A 26,399-nucleotide genomic window follows, 5' to 3' on the forward strand; every position below is an offset into this window, starting at 1 on the left:
TCATGCTGTTGTTCGTGATTGTTTTCTACCACATTTTTCTCCATTAGAAACGTTAAATGTCGAAATTTTAACACAAAGTACGTTTATTTTTAACGACGGAATGCAATACAACAATGAATTTAATTACAAGAGATGGCAAATCAGATTTTGCTCAAGCTTGCCTCAGTTTTCGACGGGGTACGGTGATGAGGTACAACATATTCCAGCTGCAAATCTACAAAAACAAAATCATTTTTTTCCCCTGCAATTTGTGGCAGAGTAAACAAATGCAAATATCAAAACAAACTTGTCGATCAAATTCGATTATTTTAGCTTTAGTGCAAAAGTAAGACTTATTCGAGGTTATAATAATAATAATAATAATAATGATAATAATAATAATAATAATAATAATAAAAATAATATAAATAATAATAATAACAATAATAATAATAATAATAATAATAATAATAATAATAACAGTAACAATAATAATACTAATAAATAATAATAATAATACTAGTACAAATTAATGACACGGATCTCCCCTCATATGGTTGTGTCGTATGGTATTTTAGTGGATGGCAGCTTTAAACCCAGAGAAAATGGTCGTCCATGATTGCCGCTATTTCTTGCGCATGCCAGCTCCGGGGATTGAACATGGGATCGCAGGGGCGCAAAGCGAGTGTATTCTCGCTATGCTGTTAGGCCCGCAATGAGTGGAGTGGCACGGTGAATGGGTTTTCTTTAGTCTTAATTATTTTGCAAATATATATGTCTATTTGTCTGTTCGTCTGTCTGTCGCACCCGCTGAAAGAAAACAAGGGAGGTAATCTAATTTTAAACTTTTCAACTCTTTACAGAAAAGGTAGAGCTGCAGGAACAAAGCTGGAATGTCGAAGAGTGCTATATGCATCGACAAAACACAGATAAATTGCATATTTACAAGCACAGAGCCAATTTGCATTTTTCGTTATACTTGTGACTGATATTATTGATGTCGGAAGTCATCTGGATATCACTGAATTTGCATTCATCAAATGAATCAGGTTCATGTATTTCATTGTATTTGACCCAGTTAGCACACCCTTAAGTTTCATTCAGTCATTGTGTATGATGCTTGATGTGTTGTGATATGGTGATCGTAGACATACAATGCATTACTGACAAAAGATAATTGAAAATATATTGACAATTATGTTGCCGTGTTTGAGAGCTTTTGTACAAAATCAAAACGGTAAACCTCCAAACCATTAGCATTATTTCTGAATTCACATTGACAGTTGGGGAAACAACTTTAATGACTTTGAAATTCTGATGTGCAGAAATATAGCGATGTAAATTAAAACAACAGCTGCACAGTTTGACTGTTAAACTTCACTTTTTAATAAGGAAGCTAGATATATTCTATCAAAGGTTCAGATGTTGGTCTTTTAAGAAGAAATTGAAGCAGACCGTGATAGACTGATCACTCACCTGGCCAAAACGGGTGATGACACCAGTCTGTGATGTAGTGCTGTTATAAAGTACTTCCTCACTCAATGGTGCTACATTATAAGACTGTCCCCTTTGTAAGGCAGATATAGTCATGGATCCCATTACACAGTTTAATACTGTGTGTTTTTTACCTCATTTGTGGTATTCTTGTATGTATTACATGCATCCTAGTTCTACAGTGTGAGACCTCTACCCTCATATTTGGTTTGGATACCAAGGTCTTGCTGCATAAATAGGAGCATTGTGTAGCATGTTTAATATCGACTAATATCATAATGAAATTCAGATTTTCACTAATATCTCACATACTTGACAGCCCATAACAAAGCTTTTCTACAAATTAAAGTCATAATGTTTTCAAGTTTCGTTGGCCTACATTGCATTTGGCTGGAAAACGATTGAATCCAGGAATGCTAAAATAGGTTTAAGTTGAATTATACTTCTTTAATGAAATAAATAAAAATATATATTAATATTGAAGAAGATGTTTAGATAGCTTAGTTTTGTTCAAGATTCTCTTCATCCTTTTAATCGATTTTGGTATTCCACACTTCCAACGCATTCCAACCATCTGAAATGTAGGCCAGTGGAACTTGAAAACATGTCCATTTGCTTGTGTGTGAATTTTAATTTATTAGGAAAAATACGTAAGAGTAAGTAAAGTCTGAATAAAATATAATAACTTTAATTTGTAGAAAAGCACAAAAAAATTTGACTTTCCATTCCAATGTTAATTGACCTTGGAACACATACACAGCGCCATTATTTGGGCAGTAAGACATCGATGCCCAAAACATAAATATTAGGATCAAGGTCTTACACTGTAGGACTAAATGCATCCTAGATTTAGGATTGTCCACTTTATACCATGGTCATGGATACAGGTGTTCAGAGATAACATTGATCTGAATGTCCACCACATCTGATGATTGCCTGTTCTGTATTATAATTGATTCTAATGTAGCCATAGTTGTATTTATGACTCTCATTGCTTATTTTATTGCACATAGTGCAAACAGGTATGAGACATGCAACACTGTTAACATTTCCAAAATCTGTGTCAATTTCATATCTGTACAAACAATCGTTGAATTGTTTGTGGTATGCATCAATAACCTGGCTAGACACAGACACACATAACATGAAAACCAAAAATACCATTTTTTTTATAGTTCTTGTATGGCTTCCACACCCTGCCACACGAAAGTGCACATTGATTTAGACTATACAAACAATGAAAAATGCATGTTTTATGCTTGTATGAATAATTTATTCCAATTTTAAAATAAAATGTCTTGTAATATACTGTAAGTGATTTATTTTATCTAGGGATTGAACTGAATTTATGTGCATAAAACAGAAATGATTAAAAGATGTACCCATTTGAAATACAGTTCAAACTCAGGACCTTTGTTGCTTGCCTGCAAATGCTTAAAACTCTTTGATATCCATGCATCGTTGGTTTCTTAGAATTGGGAGAAAGCACATGTTTTGGCATTTTGCCTTTAACTCAACAAAAATACAAGAGGTGCCCTTAAATACTCTTCTTAAAACATCTTGATTAAACATTATCAAAACAATCAAAATGTTTACTCTGTCTGGCAAAATAATTTATTATGTTTGGTCTCCATCTTCTGGCAGTGGTAGGCCGCTTTGTATCAAAAGGCTCAGAAAACATCATGACCATCTTTTATTCATTTACTGCTTGTAACAGCTCAAAATAGCCTTCAACTCCTCATATTCCAGCAATAAGGACATCAGTTAACAGTTTTTGGTGTACATGTGTCAATTATTTTTGAACAATAGATCTGAGATGATGCATCATCACACTGGTCATTGAACTGGTGGAACATTTGCGGTCCACAGTAGACTGGTTTCTCTAATATGTTGATAGAGCATGTAAAAATACTGTGTTTGAGTTTTTTAAAAATAGTTTTGTTTAAAAAGTTATTGTAAATTTTCAAAGTGGTTGATTTCAGTTATAAAATGGTATTTTTGTTCTACTGTTGGTAGAATCACATGTATGTCTTAAATGAACATGGTACTGGCATGACATCCAATATGGCCACAACACATTGCCACTTCTGAACGGATGATTATATCAACATGAAGTTTTCACTAAAAGACTTCTTATGATGTCTACATGGTGCTAAATAAAATGGTGCCAATCAGATGTCCAATATGTCCACCACAGAACCCATCTAGAATATCTTTTTCCTCTAATTCTTCAGAACTGAAAGTCATATTGACATGGAGGATTCACCAAAAGACTTCTTGTGATGTCTGCTTGGTCCTAAATGAAAATAGTACTGTTCTGGGGCCATATGTAGCTAGTAGGCAGCTTGAAAATCTTGTTATCACGAATCCTGATTGAATGGTCAAATCATCATGGGGTTTTCACTAAAAGACTTGTATTGCTGATGTTTTGTTCATATTGAATTAAAATGGTACTGATCTGAGGTCCACTATGTAGCCATCTTGAAAATCTTGTTTTAGCTACTCAGCTTAAAGCAAAAGTCATTATGGCATGGGGATTTCATTAGAGGATTTCTTATGGTGTCTGCTTGGTTCTAAATGAAAATGACTAACACTCAATATGGCCGTGATGCCGGTTATTGTGAAAATAGTCCTTTCAAAGGATGGCTATATCAACATCAGGTTTTTCACCAGTATACATCTATGATGCCTAGCTGGTCCTGGATGACAGTGGTACCAGTCACACACCAATATGACTGTCTTGATGGCCATGATGAAAATTTTGTTGTCACCACTTGGGATGATGAGTAAAACATGGTGTTTCACAATAAAAATCTTCTTATAATGTCTACTTTAGCCTAAAATGGTGCCAATCAGATGTCCAATATGTCCACCACAGAAGCTAATTAGAAAAGAATATCAGATATCAATGCTCAGCAGTTAAATGGTCTTATATTGAATTCCTTGAAATTCATTTTGCCCAGTAGAACACCAGTCCTATCAAGGGATTCTTGTTCTGGTGTCTATTCTTTTTTTCAGTAACACATGCAACAATAATAATTTTTCAAAATAAAGATAAACATTCAAGCTGATAATTATGACTAATAGAGATTTTAACAAATTTCCAATTATTTATTATTTAAAATTATTTATAGTAATAGTATACAGGGATGATCAAGTATGTGGAATATAAAGACATCTGGACATGTACGTCATGTTGTTATTATGGGTTTAACACCATTCTTTTCAGCCTGTGATAGGCTCTGCATGACAGCCATGTGACTGGTGGAAGTAGAACCTGCAAAAGCCCCAGTACGAACCACCAATCCATGGGAAGCTACTGGCAAGCTTTCTCACATACCCATATTGGACAAGCTCAAGATGCAAACCCACACAGAGGTGAGATGGCAGTGATCGGTAAAGGCAAACGCCTTAGACCACTCGGCCACCTGGAGATCCACATGTACATCATAATTATTTCCAAAGCTTATTGAATAAGAATAGCATGGCATCATTTATTTATTTGATTTAAACAGTTTTTATTTGCTGAAGTCATCATGGAAAGTTCATAAACTCGAAGAAGAGCTATAAAGGACTGAGCAACAAGCATACGCTTATTTCGAGCTCTCTTCTAATTAACAATGAGATTTTCTTTTCTGACATTGCTGATGTGAGTTATGACTGCATAGATTGCATTCCTTGAATTATGTTAATTTGATATTCAAAGAAAATTGTACATTCATTATTATGATAATGTCTTGTAGTAACTTATACAGAATTACCAAAATAAAATGTTTACAAATCTTGTCTAATTTTCACTGATCCTTCTAAAATTAAATAGAAGCCACTCCAGTTTCTAATTCTGTAAGTAATTTTTACTCATTAACATCAGCTCAAAAACAATAAAAAAATTTCATTGACAAGGCTCACGAAAAGTTGAAAGTTCATGTTCCTTTGCTTATTACTAGCCTGAGACCCTATGCCTTTTTGTTATCTTTAATAATGAAATCGATGTTTGTGGGCATTACACCAGTCTAGTTCAACATGCACAAAGATTGTTTTTATAATAATCACACTATTCTACTTGATGAATGGTTTAAAACCTGTCCATATGCACTGCAAGCATTTATTGTACCCCATCAATTGCAGTGTGTTGGTTAGTACTCTTTGACGAACATAATAAACAGATAAATTAACCATTAAAGAGAATGCTAACTTACAACCACATCTTATCTGTCGTAATATAGATAGAGAGATATAGATAGATATATATAATACTGTAGTATCATTTTTTAAAATAGTTTTGTATATATAGAAAACCATTTTCGTGGGTATTTAAATTCGTGGTTTTGCACAGCATCAGTAAACCTTGCAACCTCATTAATTGAGCCACTTCATGCCAAATGGATAATTGCAGCTCACATGACAATGAATGTAAGATTGGACCTAATTATCAGTGGTTTTGAGAAAGCTGGACTTGTTTAATTCAGCAATTTGGGGATTATTTACCTAAGAAGCATTTGTGAGTACCATGAGACTTGATTGACACAATGTTGATACACTGGCTTTGTTCAAAAATCTGTGATGTGTGAGCTCTAATACTCTGCCTTAATTAGTGTATATACATAGTGTTTCATTAATAATAGTGTTTCAAGAAATAGTTATATTATTTTCCAGGATTGTTGTACTTTTGGATTAAAAATGCATGGATAAAATGAATGAAATGTACTTTCAGAAGGATTTAAATGTTTCATCAACAGTTGTAGTCTAATGAAAAATTGATTTGAATAAGAATCAAATTTAATTTTCATATACTGTTATTTTTTTTTTGTTATTTTTTTCATTTTCAGTTTTGCTGTTGTTTGAATACTCATGTTTTTTCTCTATTTTCTCTCTGTTCTTACCTCACTTATTGGTTTAAGGCCGTGAGTGTAAAATTACAGCTATCAGATACCTTATTGAACATGTGCATTTAAACAATATAAAATCATTTATATTCTTGTTTCAAAAGATTACAATAAAAAAGGAAACAAGCACATGTAAAAGCTAATATTTAATTTCCAGATTACAGTATTGACCTTGATTTATCAAATACTAGTATAGTTGTCTTATCTCTAGGAATGAAACACTGAAAGAAAACGTGGTGGGGGAGATCATAATCCTATGTGGCTCATTTTTCATTGGGGATTTAGATTCGTGGTTAAAGGCAACAATGAAAACCACAAAAATTGGTCCCCCACAAATTTATATATATATATATATATAGAGAGAGAGAGAGAGAGAGAGAGAGAGGTGAGATATGATCAGTGATTGCTGGGTTTTGTTGATCTTTTGGCAAAGTCACTAACTGATTTTTAGTTGATTATTGTTAATATTGAGCTGTGCATTGCATAGATAATTGGATAAAAGAATTTAGTAAATCTTTTTGGTGTAAAACTTACATGACGACAATAGCGTTTTTTCAAACATACAGAAGAAAATTTGTTATTTAGGGAAGTACATGTTGATAGTAAAAGTCAGCAAGGCTTTAAAATTAGGAATCATTTCTATAGGAAATATTTGTGTGTACAAGGGGGGTGGGGTGAGGGGTGTACTTTCATACACATGCAAATACATGTATAGTAGAAAGCAACTGCACACAGATTAGTGGGCTTTTTTGTTCTTATCTAGCAGTTGCAATAAAAGAACCATTTTTTTTTTTCATCAGCACTTAGAACGTGTGGTAATAAGTTCTGTCAATCAAAATGAATGAGTTTTTAAATATTCGCTAACACATCCAATGTTATCATCTTTAGAGATTTTGCTTTAGATATTAAATTATTATTGACAAGTCACGCTGCAAGATTATTGTGGAGATAGCATGCCTGATGAATTATTATTGAATGATGGGAAGACCAATAGGTTGATTTGTTTACATATGAACTACATTTATTCCTAACACTTTTGCTTACATGTTGTAACTTTACACTTCAGATGATAGTTGAGTTAGTTGACAGCATGCATTATATATATATATAGAGAGAGAGAGACAGACAGACAGACAGACAGACATAGACAGACAGACAGACATACAGAAAAAGACAGATAGAGACAGCAGACTTAACAAAAACAAATTCAAAAACTTGTCCATGGCCATTTTTTAAAACTCAAGTACCACAGTACTGTATCTTGCATCATCAATAGTAATTGTGTCATGTAAGGCCCTTGAAATTTATCTTTTAAACTCTACAACTTTTCCTGGATTCCAGGACCTGCAGAAAACCTCTGTGTGTGTGTGTGTGTGTGTGTGTATATATATATATATATATATATATATATATATATATATATATATATATATATATATATTTATTTATGTATGTATTTATTTATTTATATACACACACCAATTGGACCAAGTAAAAGTATTGGTTTTGAGGTGTTTTTAGTTTACCAAGAGTCTCAGATTTCACCTAAAATGAGATGCAGTCAGTTATTCTCCCTGAGCTATAATATAATGTTATGTTGATTAGTGTCTACATAATGTTTTAATAATGTTAGTCTTGTTTCTGGTGACAACTTTGTGCAAGTGTGTACAATAATTTTGTTTCCATGGGTGCATTTGTATTTTTATGTAAATCTCCATGATTTTATAAAGTGTTACCAGTTGGTAAATATGACAGAACATTGTTACACAATTTTTCTTTTGCTGTATTAATGTCAAAGGTGAGGACAAGAACCTTGTTTTAAAATCAGAGTTATTTGACAGGTGTTGTTTTTGTGGGTTAGTGCTGTTTTGCAGCATAAAATAGGCTTTACGTGGCAGCCGTTATAACTGGTGGAGGAAGAAAAGGGCAAAACTCATGCAAGAACCACTGACACACAGGAAGCTACTGGAGATGGAGGTGAGATGGCTGTGGTCAGTAAAAGTGAGCACTTTAGATCACCTGACCACACTGGTCGCCCATTTAGGTATAGATTATTTGATATGGACAATGTGCAGACATAATCTTCTTTGATTTGCACAACAGCCAGCACTGTATTAACAACAATTGACTTTGAAAACTATCATTTCAGCTGGTTGTACAATACCACTGATGAGCCTAATGGAGGGCAATAAAACCGAATCCATCCACTATATACCCAAATATGGACATTCAAGACAACTCCTAACTATGGATTAAATGTCCACAGTGCATGCACTTAATAAGATGATGGTCCACCTTTTTGGTCCCTGTCAACAGCATTATAGTGAAAGGTCACTGTTTTGCCCTTGTTATGTATCATCATCAGAATTTGGTGTGAAATAGTAAATAGGCAGTGGAAAATACAACTAATTCTTCTTGGAGCTGTAATTTTGTCCTTGGTACTTGGCCAGGCAGTATCTTCAATGCGCTTTGCAGAGAAATAGATTCTGATATCAAACTGATGATATCAATACAAAGTGTCAATATCATTATGATGATGTCAATAAAAAAAGTGATGATATCCTTATGGTGTTGTAAAAAAATGTGATGTTATGATGATATCATTAAAAAAGATGTGATATCATTTTATTTTTAAAAATGGTAGTATGATATTGCCAAAAAAATGATGATATCATAAAAGTAGTGATATCCTTTAAATGTGGTGATAGCATTATGATGATATAATATAAAGAAGTAGTGATATTGTTATACAACTTGTGGCTTACAATAATGTCATTACTCTGGTGATATCACCTGTAGGCAGCCAGCTTGTAGGAACTGGGCCATTGTAAAAGCAATTAGCCTTGATTTAAAGATAAATGGTGCAGCCAAGTTTATAATTCATTCTTTGCCTCATTTGTAGTACTTTTATTGATTAAAAAATGTATTGATTTTATGGATTAAAATGTTATTATTATTATTAGGCCAAACAGAAAGAATATGTGTTTCTGGTCAGCCATCTGTCACTGTTTCTCATTGCTAACTCTAGCTATTTTTTCCCCATGGTAAAAAAAAAATCACAAACAATGACGTGTGTGTGTATTTATATATATATATCTATATATAAAGTTTGATTAATTTGTTATTTTTACAAAATTGACCTGCCTATTCTAATATTAAAACCTGTGCAATAGGAAACACATACTTTTTTCTTGGCTTTATATGACCATATGAAACTATTTAAAAATTATGTTAAAAAAATAAGATAGAGAAATAAAAATAAACTATTATAAATTCTTTTAATAATAGTTTTTTTGAAAAGAAATGTTGCAATGGGTATTTCACAAACCCTGCTACATTAGTACAAAATATGTAAGACATTTTATATGACATCTATACTACATGTGCACAACTGGTAAATGTTGTATCAACTTTACCTTTTCAACTATTTTTGTTACATTTTATTCGCTTCATTTCAAATGCAATTTAAAGTTAAGTCCTTTATGACATCTCCTTGTAAGTCCAGTGCATGGAAATTCATGAAAGTTTATTGTTATATTCTCCTTGTGGTAACGTCTGATTACATCTGATCAAACAAAGATTTTGTATACATTATGACAGTATGTCTTAAAAATGTAACTGCAAGAAAGTTAAACAACAATTTAGTGAAATGAACAATACAAAATAAAAATTCAAAAGACAGTTACATTATTGTGAATTAAATTGCAAATAATCCTCAATATCATATCACAAGTCCAAAAATATAGAAAGTTCCAAATTAATTCCAGTAGTCTTGAATGTCCTGATATATCGCAGTGGTGCAGTCCAGAATATCTTTGAATGAGTCCACAAAATCCTAAGTAATCAAAAGTCCACAAACATATGAATACTTCCAATTAATATTTTAAATAATTTCTTTTGAAGCCTAATTTCAACAACACAAGTGTAAACTCATGTCAAAGTGGATTCCGACAGACAGACCTAAAACAGAAATGAATTATTTATCAAATCTTTATTTATACACATTTTCACAAGACTTGTGTCATAGAAGAAATTGAAGAAATCCATTGGAAAAACTTAGTCTAATTGAAAACAAGACTAGCCTTGAACTCAAATGCTATGTAATCTTTCTGTGTACAACTTACAATCATGGACAAATGTTAAGCACACAATATAAATCAGATGTGCATAACGTACATGTACATCTTACCTCTCACTCCCTTCCAGGGACTCAGGGGGCCTGCCTCTGTGTCCCTGGGATGGGGTGTGAGGTTGGATGTGCAAACATATCAGATTGATCTCTCTCACTCTCTCTCTCTTAATGGTTAGGGAGGGTTGTGGAATATTCAATAAAAAGTGGGGGGATTTCATTGTCAGAGTATTGCAGTAGGTGAAGTTAATTTTACATCTCTTTTCAGGATAAGGATTTCCAAGATCAGTCTGACTGATAATTGTTGTTCTGAATGAATGTGGTATCATTTTGACTTTTGGACAAGAATCTTAGAGGCATTATGGAAGGAGTTGGCTGGACCACAAGGCTTTCTTTGGAAGATGGCCTGCCAAGAATGTACTTGCAAAGAGTGCCACAGGACCTGCATGTGCCAGATACTTTGAACAAATATAACACTGACAATGACTCAGAGGAGGTCAGAGGTCAAAACAGTGACTCCAAAAAGGTCAAAGGACACCATACAGTTAACTTTGCAGATAATGCAAAGTGTATTCAAGATGAAAGTCTGGATTCATTCCCAAGTGATGAAGATGATGATAATGATGATGCTGAGGAAGATGTACCGATGCAAATTAAAGAAGAACCAAATAGTTCCGGCACAGATGAGTATGAATTTCAAAACAAAATTACCTCAGAAGGTCATAATAAAGATTCTGATAAAAATTTGGATCTGATGAAAGATAATAGGAATAAAACAGTATTGTCTGGCAGTTTAGGTTCTGATTCTGGTTCAGCATTTGTTATGACAAAAAAGAACAAAAATGAGAAACATAGTGAGTGTGAAGAAGATGATCGGAAGGAAATATCATCAGATGACGGCGAGGAACAGGAAGAAAGCCAGGATGCCTCAGAACTGCAAACAAATATTGCCCAAATTGATGAGGAAATAAAACAGGCATTGTTACAAAGGTGTATTGATAATAACTCTGAGTTACAGTCACTTAATAATAAAAATGAAAATTTCCCAATTCGTAGTTCTGCAGTCAGTCTTGTTTACAAGTTTATTTGCAAACAGTGTGACAAAAATTATGCATCTTGGAGGTCATACAAAGAGCATAGACGTCAGAAACATCCATTTCAGTGTGATCAGTGTAGTAAGAAATTTGCGGAGGAAAAAACTTTTGATGCCCATATGAGGGCTCATTATGGACTGGGCACTGGGAAGATATATGATTGCCCTGTATGTGGAAAGATATCGCCAGATTCCAGTTCAAGAGTGAAGCATATGCGATTGCACACTGGTGAAAAACCATACAAATGTGAAATCTGTGGCAAACGGTTCACACAGACTGGACATTTACACAGCCATATGCGAATTCACAATGGAGAGAAACCCTATAGTTGCCCGATATGCAATAAATTTTTCTCTGAAAGATCCAGCGTAAAGCGTCATTTGCGCAAGGTTCATTACAAGGAACATAGCAAAAAATGTGAAGTATGCAACGTAGTATGCAATACTTTGGCTGAATACAGAGACCACTTAAAACAGTTCCATAAGCAATTTTTTACCTGTGAAATTTGTCAGAAAGATTTTCCAGATTCACGTCGTTTGAAGCTGCATCAGTTTACGGCCCATGAGAAACTTGGAGAAAATGCTGTGAAATTAACCTGTGAAGAATGTGGCAAGAAACTTTATTCAAAGCAAGGTTTGAAGCGACACATGAGAAGACATCATGCAGGTGGTGGTGGTGAAAAAATCAGCTTCAATTGTGGAATGTGTGACAAAAGTTTTAGATCAGCTGCTATCTTGGAGCGTCACATGCTAAAACATGTACAAAAACAGTATATTTGTGTGACATGTAATAAAGTTTTCAACAGTAGCAGTGCCTTGTCTCAACACCGCAAGGCACATGCTATTGAAGAGCTGAAAAAGTCAGACCGTAATCTTGAACAAGCAATTGTTGAAGCCTCATTGAGGACCTTGGAGGTTGCCAAAAGCACAAATGGTCAGGATTCAAGAGATAATACAAATTCCGATTCCACTACAAACGTAAATACAGAAAATCTGAGACAAGTTATGAATTCTGGGTCTCAAGCACAAAGTTCAAATTTGAATGAAAATGAAGCTGTGTTTGTGGAGTCATTTCCTGATATTGACATACAGAAATATTCCCACGCAAGATCTTTAAGCATTGAGAACGAGAAGAATTCTGTTTCAAATTTAAATCAAGGATCAAGTCAGTCCATGTCAAAGGTCAGGTCAACTGTTATAAATCCTGACTCGCTGTTCAAAACAGTAATTAAAACAACCTTCTCGGCCAAATCAGATGCAGTAGATGAGGGCAATGGTGAGAGTGAGCAGGCACATGAACAAAGTGAGGGAACGTCTCCATGTGGTCCATTACAGAGTGTGAAAAAGTCCAATGTGAAGAAATTGACTATCCAAACCTGTCATTTATGTGGAACGTACTATGCAAGCCGTACAAAGTTGATCCAGCACATGCAGAACAGTCATGCGCCCAAGAGTTTCAAGTGCAGCCAGTGTAATAAAGCATATGGGTCAGCAGCCATGTTGAAGTTACATCAACGGAAACATGATGTCAGCCTCAGGTGCAAGTGTTCAGTGTGTGATCGAGTCTGCATTGATAAATTTGCCCTGAGAAAGCATATGAAGATTCACACAGGTAATATCTCGAACAAGTTGTTTTACGATTTTCATGTAATGGTTTTATAACTGGCTAGTACACTGATAAATTTAAGCCGAATTTTTTTGGTTACACAATAAATCTCCTATCTGAATCCTTGTGCTGGGGAAGGTGGGAGGGATTATCTGATAAGTTAAATGAAAAGTGGGATAAGGTCGATCAATAGATCGTGTTTCCAAAAATCAAACTTTTGGTTAAATTGAAAAATCAAAAAATTCTGAGATTATCTTTTATTTATTTTATGGAATGTTTATGGTATATTTAGGACTACTATTTGAAACATTTTTTCAAACGTCTTTGAAGAATGAAAGAATGTAAAAATACATAGTACCAGTAGGCTGTTTAACTTTGTCATAGGTGGAAGGGATTATGCATACATTTATTAAGCCATTAAAATGTGAGTATTTATCATTTATGGTGGGTTGTGACTCAAAATAGAAATTCTGTTACACCTATCTATTGAACATTTACAAATTATTCAAGTTACCCATACAAAAAAAAGAAAACAAGAAAAAGAAATTAAATGATACATGTAGCTGTCAGGAGGGTGGGTGCATACTATATGCATTTGAAACTACCTGACACAGCATCAGACAGATGAAGCTTAACACCCTGATTGGCCACCTGCAGTGTTAGCAGGCTATTGGTGGATGCTAATTTGCCATTTATTCATTGCACCACAAGATTGACCAGTATGTACTGTTACTATTCACAACTTGTTTGAAATGTTTATATAACTTATTGGTAGAGTGTCCGCCTTGGATGTGGGAGGTCATGGGTTCAGACCCTAGTCAAGTTATACCTAAGTCTTACAAAAATGGTGCTCAGCATTAAGAGGTTAATGTTAGGTTCTGGATCGGCCTGGTGTCAGGATAATGTGGCTGGGTCAGACATGATGCCACATGTCTGTGTTATGATGCCTCAGTGCTAGACCACTATAAACTGTCACACTGCAAACATTTTAGCGATATGACTGAAAAATTGTTTAAGCAACATTCAAAATCCAAATCACACACACACATACACATATATATAACTTTCTTACACCTGCTTGACCAATCCATAAATAACATATGCTGTCACTTTCTAGTGACTGACCTATTTTTAACCATGGCCTTAGTAGATAACAATGACTTTTCTAAAGCGGTCAGACAATTCTTTGAATTTGATTAGACCTAGTGCTTTTGTATGAAGCTACAGGTTTGCAAAAAGTCAGAAAAAGAATTCCTTTTTAGCAGAAAAAGCAAACCTATTTTTAAATTGCTAAAATACCATATATACTCACTTATAAGTTGGATCTAGCTGCAAACTGCATGGACCTAGATCTGCCATTCATAATGCACTGGCAGACATGGGGCCATGCAGTATGTTTGGAGTTATCTATAGAATAAACCCTGATCTGCGGGTGCATTATGCAGTGGTAGATCATGGTCTATGTTATTTGCAATTGGACACGACTTATAAACGAGTATATGCTGATTATTCAGTGATGAAGATCCTTGATGTCCTTTTTTGTTTCATCATTTTTAAGGTGAGAAACCACACGAATGCCATGTTTGTGGCAAGTCCTACTTAGCTCGCTATGCTCTGAAGCGCCACCAGGATACACACAAGGGAGAACCTCTGAAGTGCCCTAAATGCAATGCCAAGTTTATACACCAAAAGTCCTATGACGATCACGTGAATGCAGACTGTTTAGGTCGGCGAAAACGAGCCAAAATGTCCAGCTTGAATCGCATTCAGGCCAGTGTAAATGCTCACCATGCATTTCCAATGGTAAGAGATCGGGGTAATGGAACAGAGACGGGGAAGAACAAAGCCTCAAAAAGAAAGAAAACTGAATTAAATGATGGTGCTTGTTCTAGTCAAGACAGTTGCCTTAATTCTTCCACAACAGCAGACATGGAAACTAGTAACTTGGATGATGCTGATAGTAATAACTCATCGATTTTGGGTCATGCTAGAACAGATTCAAGTTTTTCAAATGTATCTGAGAGTTCAAAATCAAGACCTACACAAAGAAAAGCACAAAGAAGGGAGCTAGGGAAGTACAGTATAGCAAAAAAATCGGTAGATAAATTGGGCAGAAGTATAGTTCGAAGAGCAGATGATCAAAATTCTAGTCCGGAAGGATCTGATGAACATGAGGAAGCATCTTTGACAGGAATGAATCCTTACGATTCAATTAGTGAATTTTTATCTAGCTGTGAACCAAATCAAAACATGACTGCCAAAAAATCATTTGAAAAAGGACTTTTATGGGGCTCTAGAGTACATATTCCAATCTCATCTGTTAGTTCGGTCAAGAATTCTGATTATTTTATGCAAAATGTACGGAGGTCACAGAGCGGAGCGAAGGTTACAGATCAAAATTCTGACTCAGAGTTGGTTCAAGATTTATATCGTGGCATAGAAAACGACCCAAAGGACATATTTGACTGGAGAGAATTTGGTTTTGGTAACACAAATGCAGCAAAAGGAAACAGAGATGGAGGGAAGAAGGAGCAAGGAAGGCAGATGGCTGAGTCTGGATTGAATCCAAGGCAAACAGAAGAAGTATCAGATGATTTTGAAGAGAGGGAAGAAGACTTTTTTAGGAATTACATGAATCCAGTATCATCTGGTTTAGAGCTGTCACCTACAGAGCCAGATGTTAATACATTTACATGTATCAAATGTGGGGAAGAGTTCAGAAATGTGGCTGAATTTGAGAATCACAGAAAAGTAGAATGCACTGTTGCTACTAGTTCAAGCAGACGAAAAAGTCGACCTCAGAAGAGATTTTTACATGTTCAGAATTCAGCCAACTTCATGGAACATCTAAATTCATCATCTGATGAACAGGCAGATGAGGAGGAAGAGGAGGAGGATAACATTGATGATAATTACTAGTACTAAAGAATATCACACAGACAGCAACTTAATTGAACAGCCCTCACTTTGATTTTTTGTATATGTTAGTGCTATAGACTCTTCATTTATCTTATAGAAGAAAAACCCATCATGATGTATAACCATGGATATGTTTCACCAGTTTTTTAACCAGATCTGTGGACAGCTATATGGCAGAAATGGAATTTTTAATAGGAATACCTCCTTTAATCCCAACAATAATTGCAATCTACAGTTTATATTAATTCTTACTAATACTTTAAATCAGTATATTTTAGGATCGTTAAATATTGTTACTCTCAAATTTTAGCCTATTGGCAACTTACAAGTTTAGTGAATTACGAGTGTGCAGACAGATACATCTTCGGTGGTAGTTTTACCATATGAAAAGGCATTATTTAATTACATGCTGTCTCAACACTAATGAAAGTAAGTATAAACCTTTTATTCCAACACAGTGTATTATAAAACCACACTGATGATAAATAGCTGCTGATAATAAGGAAGTGTTAAAAATAAATTTATGCAAAATAAATATAAAGAATTATTCTTTAATGTAATATCTATTACATCCACAGTATAAGAGGAAATATACCTACTACATATAATATACGTAGCTGTAACAAACTTTGACACTTGTCTGTCAGGATAGATGATGTGGTTTCTATCATGTTTTCATCATACATGTATATTTTTTGCGAACATATTTTCTCTAAGATTAGTTTGGTCTTCAAATTCACCAAAATCTTAGGCAAAAAAATGTAGCAGTTTACATTATGTAAATATTTTTTTTATTTTTTATTTTTTGTAGAATTTTACAGTTAAAAAATGTGCTGTTGGTCAGAAACTTGGGTTTCCTTTTTGCAGAAAATTAGTATATGATTTTTGAAAGAATATTAAATATTTACACTACATGCAAGATTATCTGGCCCCACTTTTATATAACTTCTGTACATATGCACAGTCCACATGAAAATGAATTTCTTGAAAAATAGTTTAACTTTCTTTTTCAGAGTTACTGGATTAGCCCTGTAATACTCTCTTAAGAGATACACCTCAAAAAATCAAAACTGTATTGTGAGAAAAGATTAATTTATGATAATTTGAACAAAATGATACATTTCATTTTTATTTTTACGATAAAATCTAGGAAAATAATATATTTATTTTGTTAGATTTTATGTTGAAACTGAAATATTCTTGTCGTATTTTAATTTGAAATGGCATATTTTTGCTATTCTCTCACAATGTAGTATTGTTTGTTAATTTTATTTTAGTGTAATTATTGAGGTTGTCACAAAACTCTGAATGAAGAAACTGGGGTGGGTGGGATGTTTTTTTCTGTATTTATCTGTTTACAGTAGAATAATTATTGAACTGTTTGGTGTTTATGTGTAAGTAAGAACTTTTCCTCACCATGATTATTTCTCAGTGCAAGCATATTTTTTTTTATACATTCAGAATAGTATTTGTATATGTTTGTATACTTTTACTTTTAAGTGCTGTGCCTGTGAATGGTGAAACATAGGTATATCACAACTGCCATGATTGCTGAACTGTCAACTTTGATTTTAGTATAGTACCCTGAAAATCATTTATCTTCTAAGGACTGTTGCAGTAAAACATACTTGGGACCCAGGGAAGGCACTTAATGTGGGGTACTCACCCATAGATGCAGTTCAGAATTTGCTTATCATTTTAATATGAACTCAGTGCATTCAAAGTATCCTGACATTTATTTTTAAAAAGCATGTCCCTGGAATACCATGAATGTTTAAATGGAACAGCCCTAAATAATTTGCTATATTCAACTGAAATTTTGAAAAAGGTTTACCTCAAAAAAAAGTCTGGTTGCCCTGCAAGAATGTCAGTTTGTCCAACTAAAAGTTTATAAGGTAATCCCAAATAATTTTTTTTTCTCAGTTATTCAGAATTTATAATTTAAGTAAATTGATGAAAATGGGTATCAAAATACATTTTTCATGTCATTTCATTTAGACATCTTTTTATTGATTTTGCATCATGGTAAATGAAAAGCCATTGCCATCATAGGCTGGTTGTCAAGCTGGACTTTGAATTTGAGTCATATGGTTGCCCAACTGGCTTTGAACCTGAATCTTTGGTTGCCGAGCTGGGCTTTGAGCTTGAGTCATTGGTTGCCTAGCTGGGATTTGAATTTGAGTCATTTGGTTGCCCAGCTGGGATTTGAATTTGAGTCATTTGGTTGCCCAGAAGGGCTTTGAATTTGAGTCATTTGGTTGCTCAGCTGGGCTTTGAATTTGAGTCATTTTGTTGCCAAGCAATGCTTTGAATTTGAGTCATTTGATTGCCAAGCTATGCTTTGAATTAGAGTCATTTGGTTGCTGAGCTGGGCTTTGAATTTGAGTCATTTGATTGTCCAACTAGGCTTTGAACTTGAGTCATTTTTGGTTGCCCAGCTAGGCTTTGAATTTGAGTCATTTGGTTGCCCAGGTTTAAAATGTTTTGGCCTATCAGGAAATGGATTTTTCTTATACCATATTATTATATGCTTTACTTTTTTGTACCCAGGTATGCTAGGGTTTATTGTATTGATGGTATTGTTTGTGCCATCAATATTAAGATTTTGTGACAGATTCTTTGAAAGTCATGTATCTTCTACATCATTTGCTGTATGCAGCTGTAACTTTGGCATAACATTATTGTATGCCTTAATTTTGTACCATGGTATGTTAGATTTTCCTGTCTCACCTGCTGAAGTACAACACCATATGCAGGTGTAACTTTTGCATAATATTGCTATATGCCTCAATCCATTTTGTACCCTGGTATGGTAGAGTTTCCATGTCTCACCAGCTGAAGCAGAAAACTGTATGTCTAATCTTCGTACCCAAATATATTAGCATTTACTGTCTTACCAGCTCACCAGTTGATGCAGAAAGCTATATGCCTAAAGGATGTCCTTTGGTATGCTAACATTTCATGTGACACCTAGCAAAGCAGAAATCTATATGCCTAAGGATTGTACCCTGGTAGATTAGCATATCCTGTGTCATCTGTTTAAACAGAAAGATATGTTTCTAAGGGCTATACCGTGGTAGGTTAGCATATCCTGTGTCATATTTTTAAGCAGAAAGCTGTGTGCCCAGGGGTTGTACCCTAGTAGGTTAGCATATCCTGTGTCATATTTTTAAGCAGAAAGCTTTGTGCCCAGGGGTTGTACCCTAGTAGGTTAGCATATCCTGTGTCATATTTTTAAGCAGAAAGCTGTGTGCCCAGGGGTTGTACCCTAGTAGGTTAGCATATCCAGTGTCATCTGTTTAAGCAGAAATCTATATGCCTAAAGCATGTACTGTGGTATGCTAACTATTCCTGTCACACCTATCGAAGCAGAAAGCTATATACCAAAAGGTTGTACCCTGGTAGGTTAGCAATTCCTGTATAATCTGTTTAAGCAGAAAGCTATGTGCCTGAAGGATGTACTGTGATATGCTAATGTTTCCTGTCACACCTATCGAAGCAGAAAGCTTTATGCCTAAAGGATGTACCCTGATATGTAATCATTTCCAGTCTGTTCAAGCAGAAAGCTGTGACCACTCCGGTGGCCTAGTGGTTAGAGCATCTGCCTTGGATGTGGGACGTTGTAGGTTCAATACCCGGCTGATTCATACCAAAGACTTATAAAAATGGTACTAACAGCTGCCTCGCTTGGCGCTCAGCATTAAGAGGTTAGTATTAGACTGGTTGGCCTGGTGTCAGGATAATGTGACTGGGTGGGTCATCATGTTACATGTCTGCAGCATGATGTCCCAGTGCTAATTTCTGTATTTCTGTCAGTTTTCAATGCACTTTGGCTTGCATGGTCATGAAAATTTCTTTGTGGATGCCTGTTGGTGTGTTTAATACTCCTCTGTCAGACGTAGCTTGTTGTGACTTACATAATAATGTGTTTAGTGACGTTGGTTTTGTTTTGTGTTTAGGTTGGTTTCTCATGCACTTTTTATTCTTGCAAGGCCATACAACTTTGTGGAAACCCATTTGGTGAGTTTAATACACTTCCACTAAACTGGGCAAATGTGACCAATATCTCAGGCTTATCTGACTTGGATTTTGCAAAAGAGGGGATTGAAGAGTATTCATGTTCTTTTGAATAGACCAGAATAACTTATGGGATGGTCAGCTGTCTGTCGTACGATGTGATGTCCATCTGTCCATTAGCATAGGATTGTTATCTCTACTCCTCCCAAGCTACATGTAGGATTGCCTTGAATCTTTGTATACACATTCATCACATTTTCTGGTTGTTCCCAAATGAAAATGATGCTGCTTGTACATCCAGCATGGCTGCCACAGTGACCATCATGACAATCTTGTTATGGCTACTCTGGAGTGGATGGTTATATCAACTATCGGTTATCACCAAAAGATTACTTATGATGTCTATTTGGTCCTAGATGAAAAAAATGCCAATCGACTGTCCTATATGGCTGTTACAGCAGCCATCTTGAAAATCTTGATATCGCTACTCCTCCTGAGTGGATGGTCATATCAACATTGGGATTTTCACTCTTGGACTTTGTATGATGTCTTGTTGGTCCTAAATGAAAATGATGCTAACCTGATGTCCAATATAGCCAACACAGCAGCCACCTTGAAAATCTTGTAATTCTTACTACTTCTGAACTGATTGTCATGTCAACATTGGGATTTTTGCTGAAAGACTTCTCATATTGTCTGCTTTGTCCTAAATGAAAATGATACCAATCTATGTCCAATATGGCTACAAGTGCAGCCATCCTGAAAATCTTATCGCTATTACTCCTGAATGGAGTCATATCAACATGGAGTTTAAACTGAAAGGCTTCTCATGATGTCTAATTGGTCCTTAATGAAAGTGGAGCCAATCTGATGTCCAATGTGGCCACCACAGCAGCCATCTTATCAATTTGTCATCCCTTATCTGAATGGTTGGTCATATCAATATGGGTTTTTCACTAAAAAGACATGATGTCCAGTTGCTGCTAAATAAAAACGGTGTCAATCTGACATCCACTATGGCCACCATGGCAACCATCTTAAATATCTTATCACAATTCTACTTGAACAGAAAGTCATATTGATGTGGGTTTTCACCAGAAGACTTATTTTGATGTCCAGTTGCTCTTAAATGAAATGGTGCTGATCTGACTTCCAGAATGGCCACCATAACAATCCTCCTGAAAATCTTCTTGCTACTCCAGCTTGGAAAGTCTTGTCTTGAAAATATTTATATCTCTACTTCCTTCTAAATGGATGGTATATTAACATGGGGTTTTCACCAATACACTTCTTATGATACTTAGTTGGTTCTAAATGAAATGGTGCCAATTGTATATCCAATGAGGCTGCCATGACAACCATTTTAAAATTCTTGTTGTCACTAATCCCCCTGGATGGATGATAATTATGACAAGGGATTTTCATGAAAAGACCTCAGATGATGTCCACATTGTCATTTATGAAAATGGTACCAAACTGACATCCAGTATGTCTATGACAAACTAATCTGAAATCACTGTTATTGCTGAAGAATATCCAAAACATCTTCAACACTCTACAGTTAAAAGGTAGACATGGCTTTGTCTTGAATTCCTAAAAAATATTTTTGACCAGTAGAGCATCAGTCTCACTGAGGAGCTCTTGTTAACAACAGTCAGTCTCGCTGAGGAGCTCTTGGAAACAAGTCAGTCTCACTGAGGAGCTCTTGATAACAACAGTTTCGCTGAGGAGCTCTTGATAACAACAGTCAGTCTCACTCAGGAACTCTTGATAACAGCAATAGGTTTTTGACTTTTGTACAAAAAGACAAGTTTGGAATATATTCTTCATGGTTCTGCAGTCTGCATATAGTTGCTCAAGACCTCTGGACTTGTGAATTTTTTATATGCCTGCCATAAAGCACAGCATGTTATGTTATGATGCAAGCCCTTTCCTCCATCAGCTACCAGTTTTATCTGCACTGAAGACTATCAAACATGCCAGGCATATAATGCGCATTCACTGTACTCCTGTTCTGACATTGTTTTCTGCTGTGATGTCATGCAGTATACAAATGTTTTTTATACAGGCTTTGCAAGCAGACTGCTTAATTGCAATGTTTTGGTTTGGATCTTGCTTGTTAAAAAAATGAAAAGTGTAGTTGACTTTTTCACTCCTTCTCGAATGATGTTCCCTAAGAACTCATGCTTACAATGTTGAATTTAGTGAAAATAGGACCTACCATTGTCCAGTCAGTACAGAGGAATCAGAATATTTTTTAAATTCTGGTCTTTTTGGAACCTTTCATATTTTTGAATTATTTAAAAAATTATTTCTACAAACTGTCTTCGTTATAAGCACAACTGATTGTGGGTTGTTGTTGTGTTTTTTTACAGTATTTTAAGAGTGTAGTGCTATAGGAGTATAGTGATTGTCAACCAATCCTCCACTCTTAATATTTTATTTCCCTTGGAAACCATGGTACAGTGTTTGGTCAATCTGATTCGAATCAGATCTCTACTATCCTACCTGAAGATCTGACAATGATCATATAGGGGTCATGTTCTGGAAACCCATGTGATTACCATAATCACTAATTTTATCAGCCAGTCAGATGAAGTCTTTATACCTTTGTGTTTGTGTGACTATGCAATATGGCTGAAGAGCATCAATGTGTGCTGAACAATTTGATTTACTTTCAGATTTCTGAAAGCTGCATTTCCATTTTTGGGGCTAATTCAAAGGTCATCAGAGCATGACACCTGAGTTGTCTCTGTCAGATCTTCATGTCAGACAGTAGAGATCTGATTATAATCAGACTGAGCCTTTGGTAGACCAAGGTACCTATGGATAGTCACAGTTTATAAACTTCAAACATGTAGAAGTGATTTGTCCTTGTTAGGTACCTGTACTGAAATTATGCAGTTCTGTGGTAATGTTCACTTTTTCTGTAAATCGTTAAGATCATGTAACCGGGGTGCCATTTTTTTGTTGTCATGTTGTGCTCAAACTAGTGGGTGTATGATATGTGTCAACTACAAAACAGAATAGACCCAGATTTGCCATTCCATAATGAATCTTCTGTTTTCAGGCAGATAGCTTAGACATGATTTGCCATTTCATGATCATTCACCTGTTTTCAGGCAGATAGCCTAGACTCCGATGTGCCATTCCATAATGAACCAGATAATGTAATATCAACAGTCTTGATTCAGATCTATCATTACATAATGAATCAGATAATGTAATATCAATAGTCTTGATTCAGATCTGTCATTACATAATGAATCATATAATGTAGTAGCAATAGTCTTGATTCAGATGTCATTACATAATGTACCAGATAATGTAATATCAATAGTCTTGATTCAGATCTCTCATTACATAATGCACCAGATAATGTAATATCAATAGTCTTGATTCAGATCTCTCATTACATAATGCACCAGATAATGTAATATCAGTAGTCTTGATTCAGATCTCTTATTACATAATGAGCCAGATAATTTCATGCAAACAGCACAGGCCTTGCTCAGGTGTGGCTTTATACAGTTGATGCAATTTAAAGTTCACCAAAATACAGGGAGCTGCAGTGTCTTACTGGTTAGCACGATGGACTCATGATCAAAATGGTGTAGGTTCTGATCCTACCATTGAACCAGCCTGGGTCAGCTACTGTGGAGTATCCTTGGGCAAATCACTAAATAACCTACCTGTGTTGCTGTGCCATAAGACACCAAAGCAAACCAAAATGCAGTTTACATTATCATGCTCACCAGTACTGTTTGTGGTAGTTCTACAGTTGAACATCAAAACCAGAAATTATATTATTAATCATTGGGATCATTCATTTGTCATGGTTCTTATTCCATTTTTAACAGCTTTAAAAAATTCACGTATTTTCTGTATATTACTGTTGATAGGATGTACATGTTACAATTGTACAAATAATGTGAACAAAGTACCAGTATGGTAGTTTTTCTTCTCAGAAATCAAATTGTTTATCCAATCAAAAAACAGTATACATTGTTCCTTTATTGTATCATTTTGAATTTCTAATATGACTGTTGCAGGTTTTGCAGTTATCTTTTACAGTAGTTTTAGAAAGTCATTTAATGTTTCAGGTTCATACTTCCATTAGTTTTAAGTTCAGTAAAAACACAATACTTTAATGTCTTTAATTTTTCTTACACTCTTTATTACATTGCTCCCTCACTATAAGGACCATCATTATAACACCATTCTTATTATAAGATGATTATGGTCATGGATTCCATTTCACTAAGTGTTAGTTAAATTACATGTATTACATACCTCATTATAAGTCAGTCCCACTGCAACACAGTGTACTTTATGATTCCCATGGGCATGGTTCTAATTAGGAAATGTAGTATTTAATTTTTTTTCAAGTTTACAAATAATTAAATTTAAAAATTCTGTGTACAAAAAAATTAGAGGACACAAAAATAATCATGCTTAGATTCATTTTTTTGAAGAGTTGCAGGGTATGAACAGTTGTAGACAAAGCAGTATATATATATCTATAATAATTATTGTTTTGTGTGCAACACAGTAATGTGCATATATGTTTTTTTACTAGTTATAAAATGCAGAATTTTACATTATAACAGAAATAAAAATTGATCCAGAATTTAGCCTGAAAGCTTTATAAATGCAGTATGTTGTAAGTATACGGGTGAGAGGACATGCTACTCGTTGCTTCTAGTTTGCTTATTGCACAATCATTTTTCACCTATACTGGCTGATCATTTTTCTGGATCATTTACAGAACTTAATTTTGTCGGCATGATTATCTGAAGCTTGCATTAAAATGTAAATTACCATTTACAGTTTATCTCCTTTGATAAACCCATGAGAATGCCATGTACTTGATTTTTTGTTTGTGTTGGGCCAGGTTTGGTTTTCAGTGAAAGCTTTCCTGTGCTGATCTTTTTTTTTAAAGTAAGGCGGTGTGCTTATTGTGAGTAAATTATGGGTAATCAGCACTTGTTCAAACGGGAGGAGTCATATTTTTTCTTAACTTTTCTTGTATGAAAATAGCTATGTAAGTTCTTGCATGTAAAGTTAGCAAGATATTTTAAGAACTTATACATGTATCTTTGCATATATATAGTCATATACAGTATATACTTGATAGAAGTAGATTTGATTCTTTTTAGATCATACTTATTATAAAACAATTGTGTTGGCCCCTGTAATAAGTTATGACATTAACATAAACACTGTATTTGTATTTATATTGGTTTGAGTTTAATTTCTTCCATTAGGTCTTCATACAACTCATGCAAGTCCACATAAACTTGCATGTTACATCTACCATTATATTTCTAGCTATTCTAAAGGAAACATGGGTGACTAGGATTTAGAGTGCAGGATTGGAGTCAAACTCCGTGCTGTCTTGAACATAATTTCCATGTCAAGTCGATATTGTAGGATCTTAAATAGTTCGATTTAACAGCTTTTCAGTTTAAAAACGTGTTTTAAAGGAAGTTTTTAGTGTCCCGGCATGAATGAATTGTAAGACATTCTCAGTTCCGATTTAGTCCAAAAGAATTTTTTGCAGTGCCTATGTATGAAGGGGAATTAAAGGCCCTTGTTAATCTTGATTTGATTTGAAAGGAGTCTTTTAGCCTCAAAACATGAACAAAGTCTTGAAATTTATAAATTTCCATGTACATGTAGTCGTAAAGAACTGTTCAGTATCTTGGCATAGATTACAAAAATGGTCCGCTTTGGCTTCTGTTTGGCTGAAAAAGAAATTTTGTTGCAACAATATTTTTAAGACCTTAACACAGTATTTATTCAAAAATAAACTTCTGAGTGATAGATCACGCATGAGAAATATTTATGGCAATGGGATGGAATTTTGTTGAGTTGCAAATCTTTAGGAAGTTAGGGAAATCAACTAAAATTCGGCATTTCCGAAACAGCCACCAGTTGTGGTCGGGTTTCTTAAATATGGTATACTTGACTAGTTTGTGATTTGCACCTCTTAGAGGGACCCCGAGTGGTCTAAAGCGCTCTCCGTTACGGATCACTGCCATCTCACCTATGTCTGCGTGGGTTCGAGTCTCGGATTAGGCTAGTGTGGGTATGTGAGAAATCTTGCCAGTAGCTTCTCGTGGGTCTGTGGTTCTTTCCGGCGTTAAACCCTACAACAATATCATAGCCTTCAAAATTATTACCGGTAATTGTAATTTGATGAACAATGGTGTTGATAAAATCAAATTGAAATGTTTAAGTCTCATTTTGAAACAATGTCGAAAAGTGAATGAA

General features: G+C 34.8%; 1 protein-coding gene across 1 annotated transcript; it reads left to right on the plus strand.

Annotated features, from left to right (window-relative positions):
* Positions 1-858: 858 nt before the first annotated feature.
* Positions 859-25,356, plus strand: LOC149770016 (uncharacterized). The gene is made up of 3 exons (XM_089949528.1): positions 859-1,028; positions 10,757-13,193; positions 14,746-25,356. The coding sequence occupies exons 2-3, from the start codon at positions 10,850-10,852 to the stop codon at positions 16,104-16,106; spliced, it is 3,705 nt and encodes a 1,234-aa protein (XP_089805654.1). The 5' UTR covers positions 859-1,028; positions 10,757-10,849; the 3' UTR covers positions 16,107-25,356.
* Positions 25,357-26,399: the final 1,043 nt, after the last annotated feature.

Source organism: Sinohyriopsis cumingii, unplaced genomic scaffold (genome assembly GCF_028554795.1).
Source record: "Sinohyriopsis cumingii isolate HCF-2022 unplaced genomic scaffold, ASM2855479v2 utg002868l, whole genome shotgun sequence".
In the NCBI taxonomy this organism is placed as follows: Eukaryota; Metazoa; Mollusca; class Bivalvia; order Unionida; family Unionidae; genus Sinohyriopsis; species Sinohyriopsis cumingii.

Bases quoted from the DNA above. Each gene is read 5' to 3' on its own strand.
- LOC149770016 (XM_089949528.1), top strand. From the start codon at position 10,850: ATGGAAGGAGTTGGCTGGACCACAAGGCTTTCTTTGGAAGATGGCCTG. The intron at 13,194-14,745 runs GTAATATCTCGA...ATCATTTTTAAG, and splicing joins GCATATGAAGATTCACACAG to GTGAGAAACCACACGAATGC.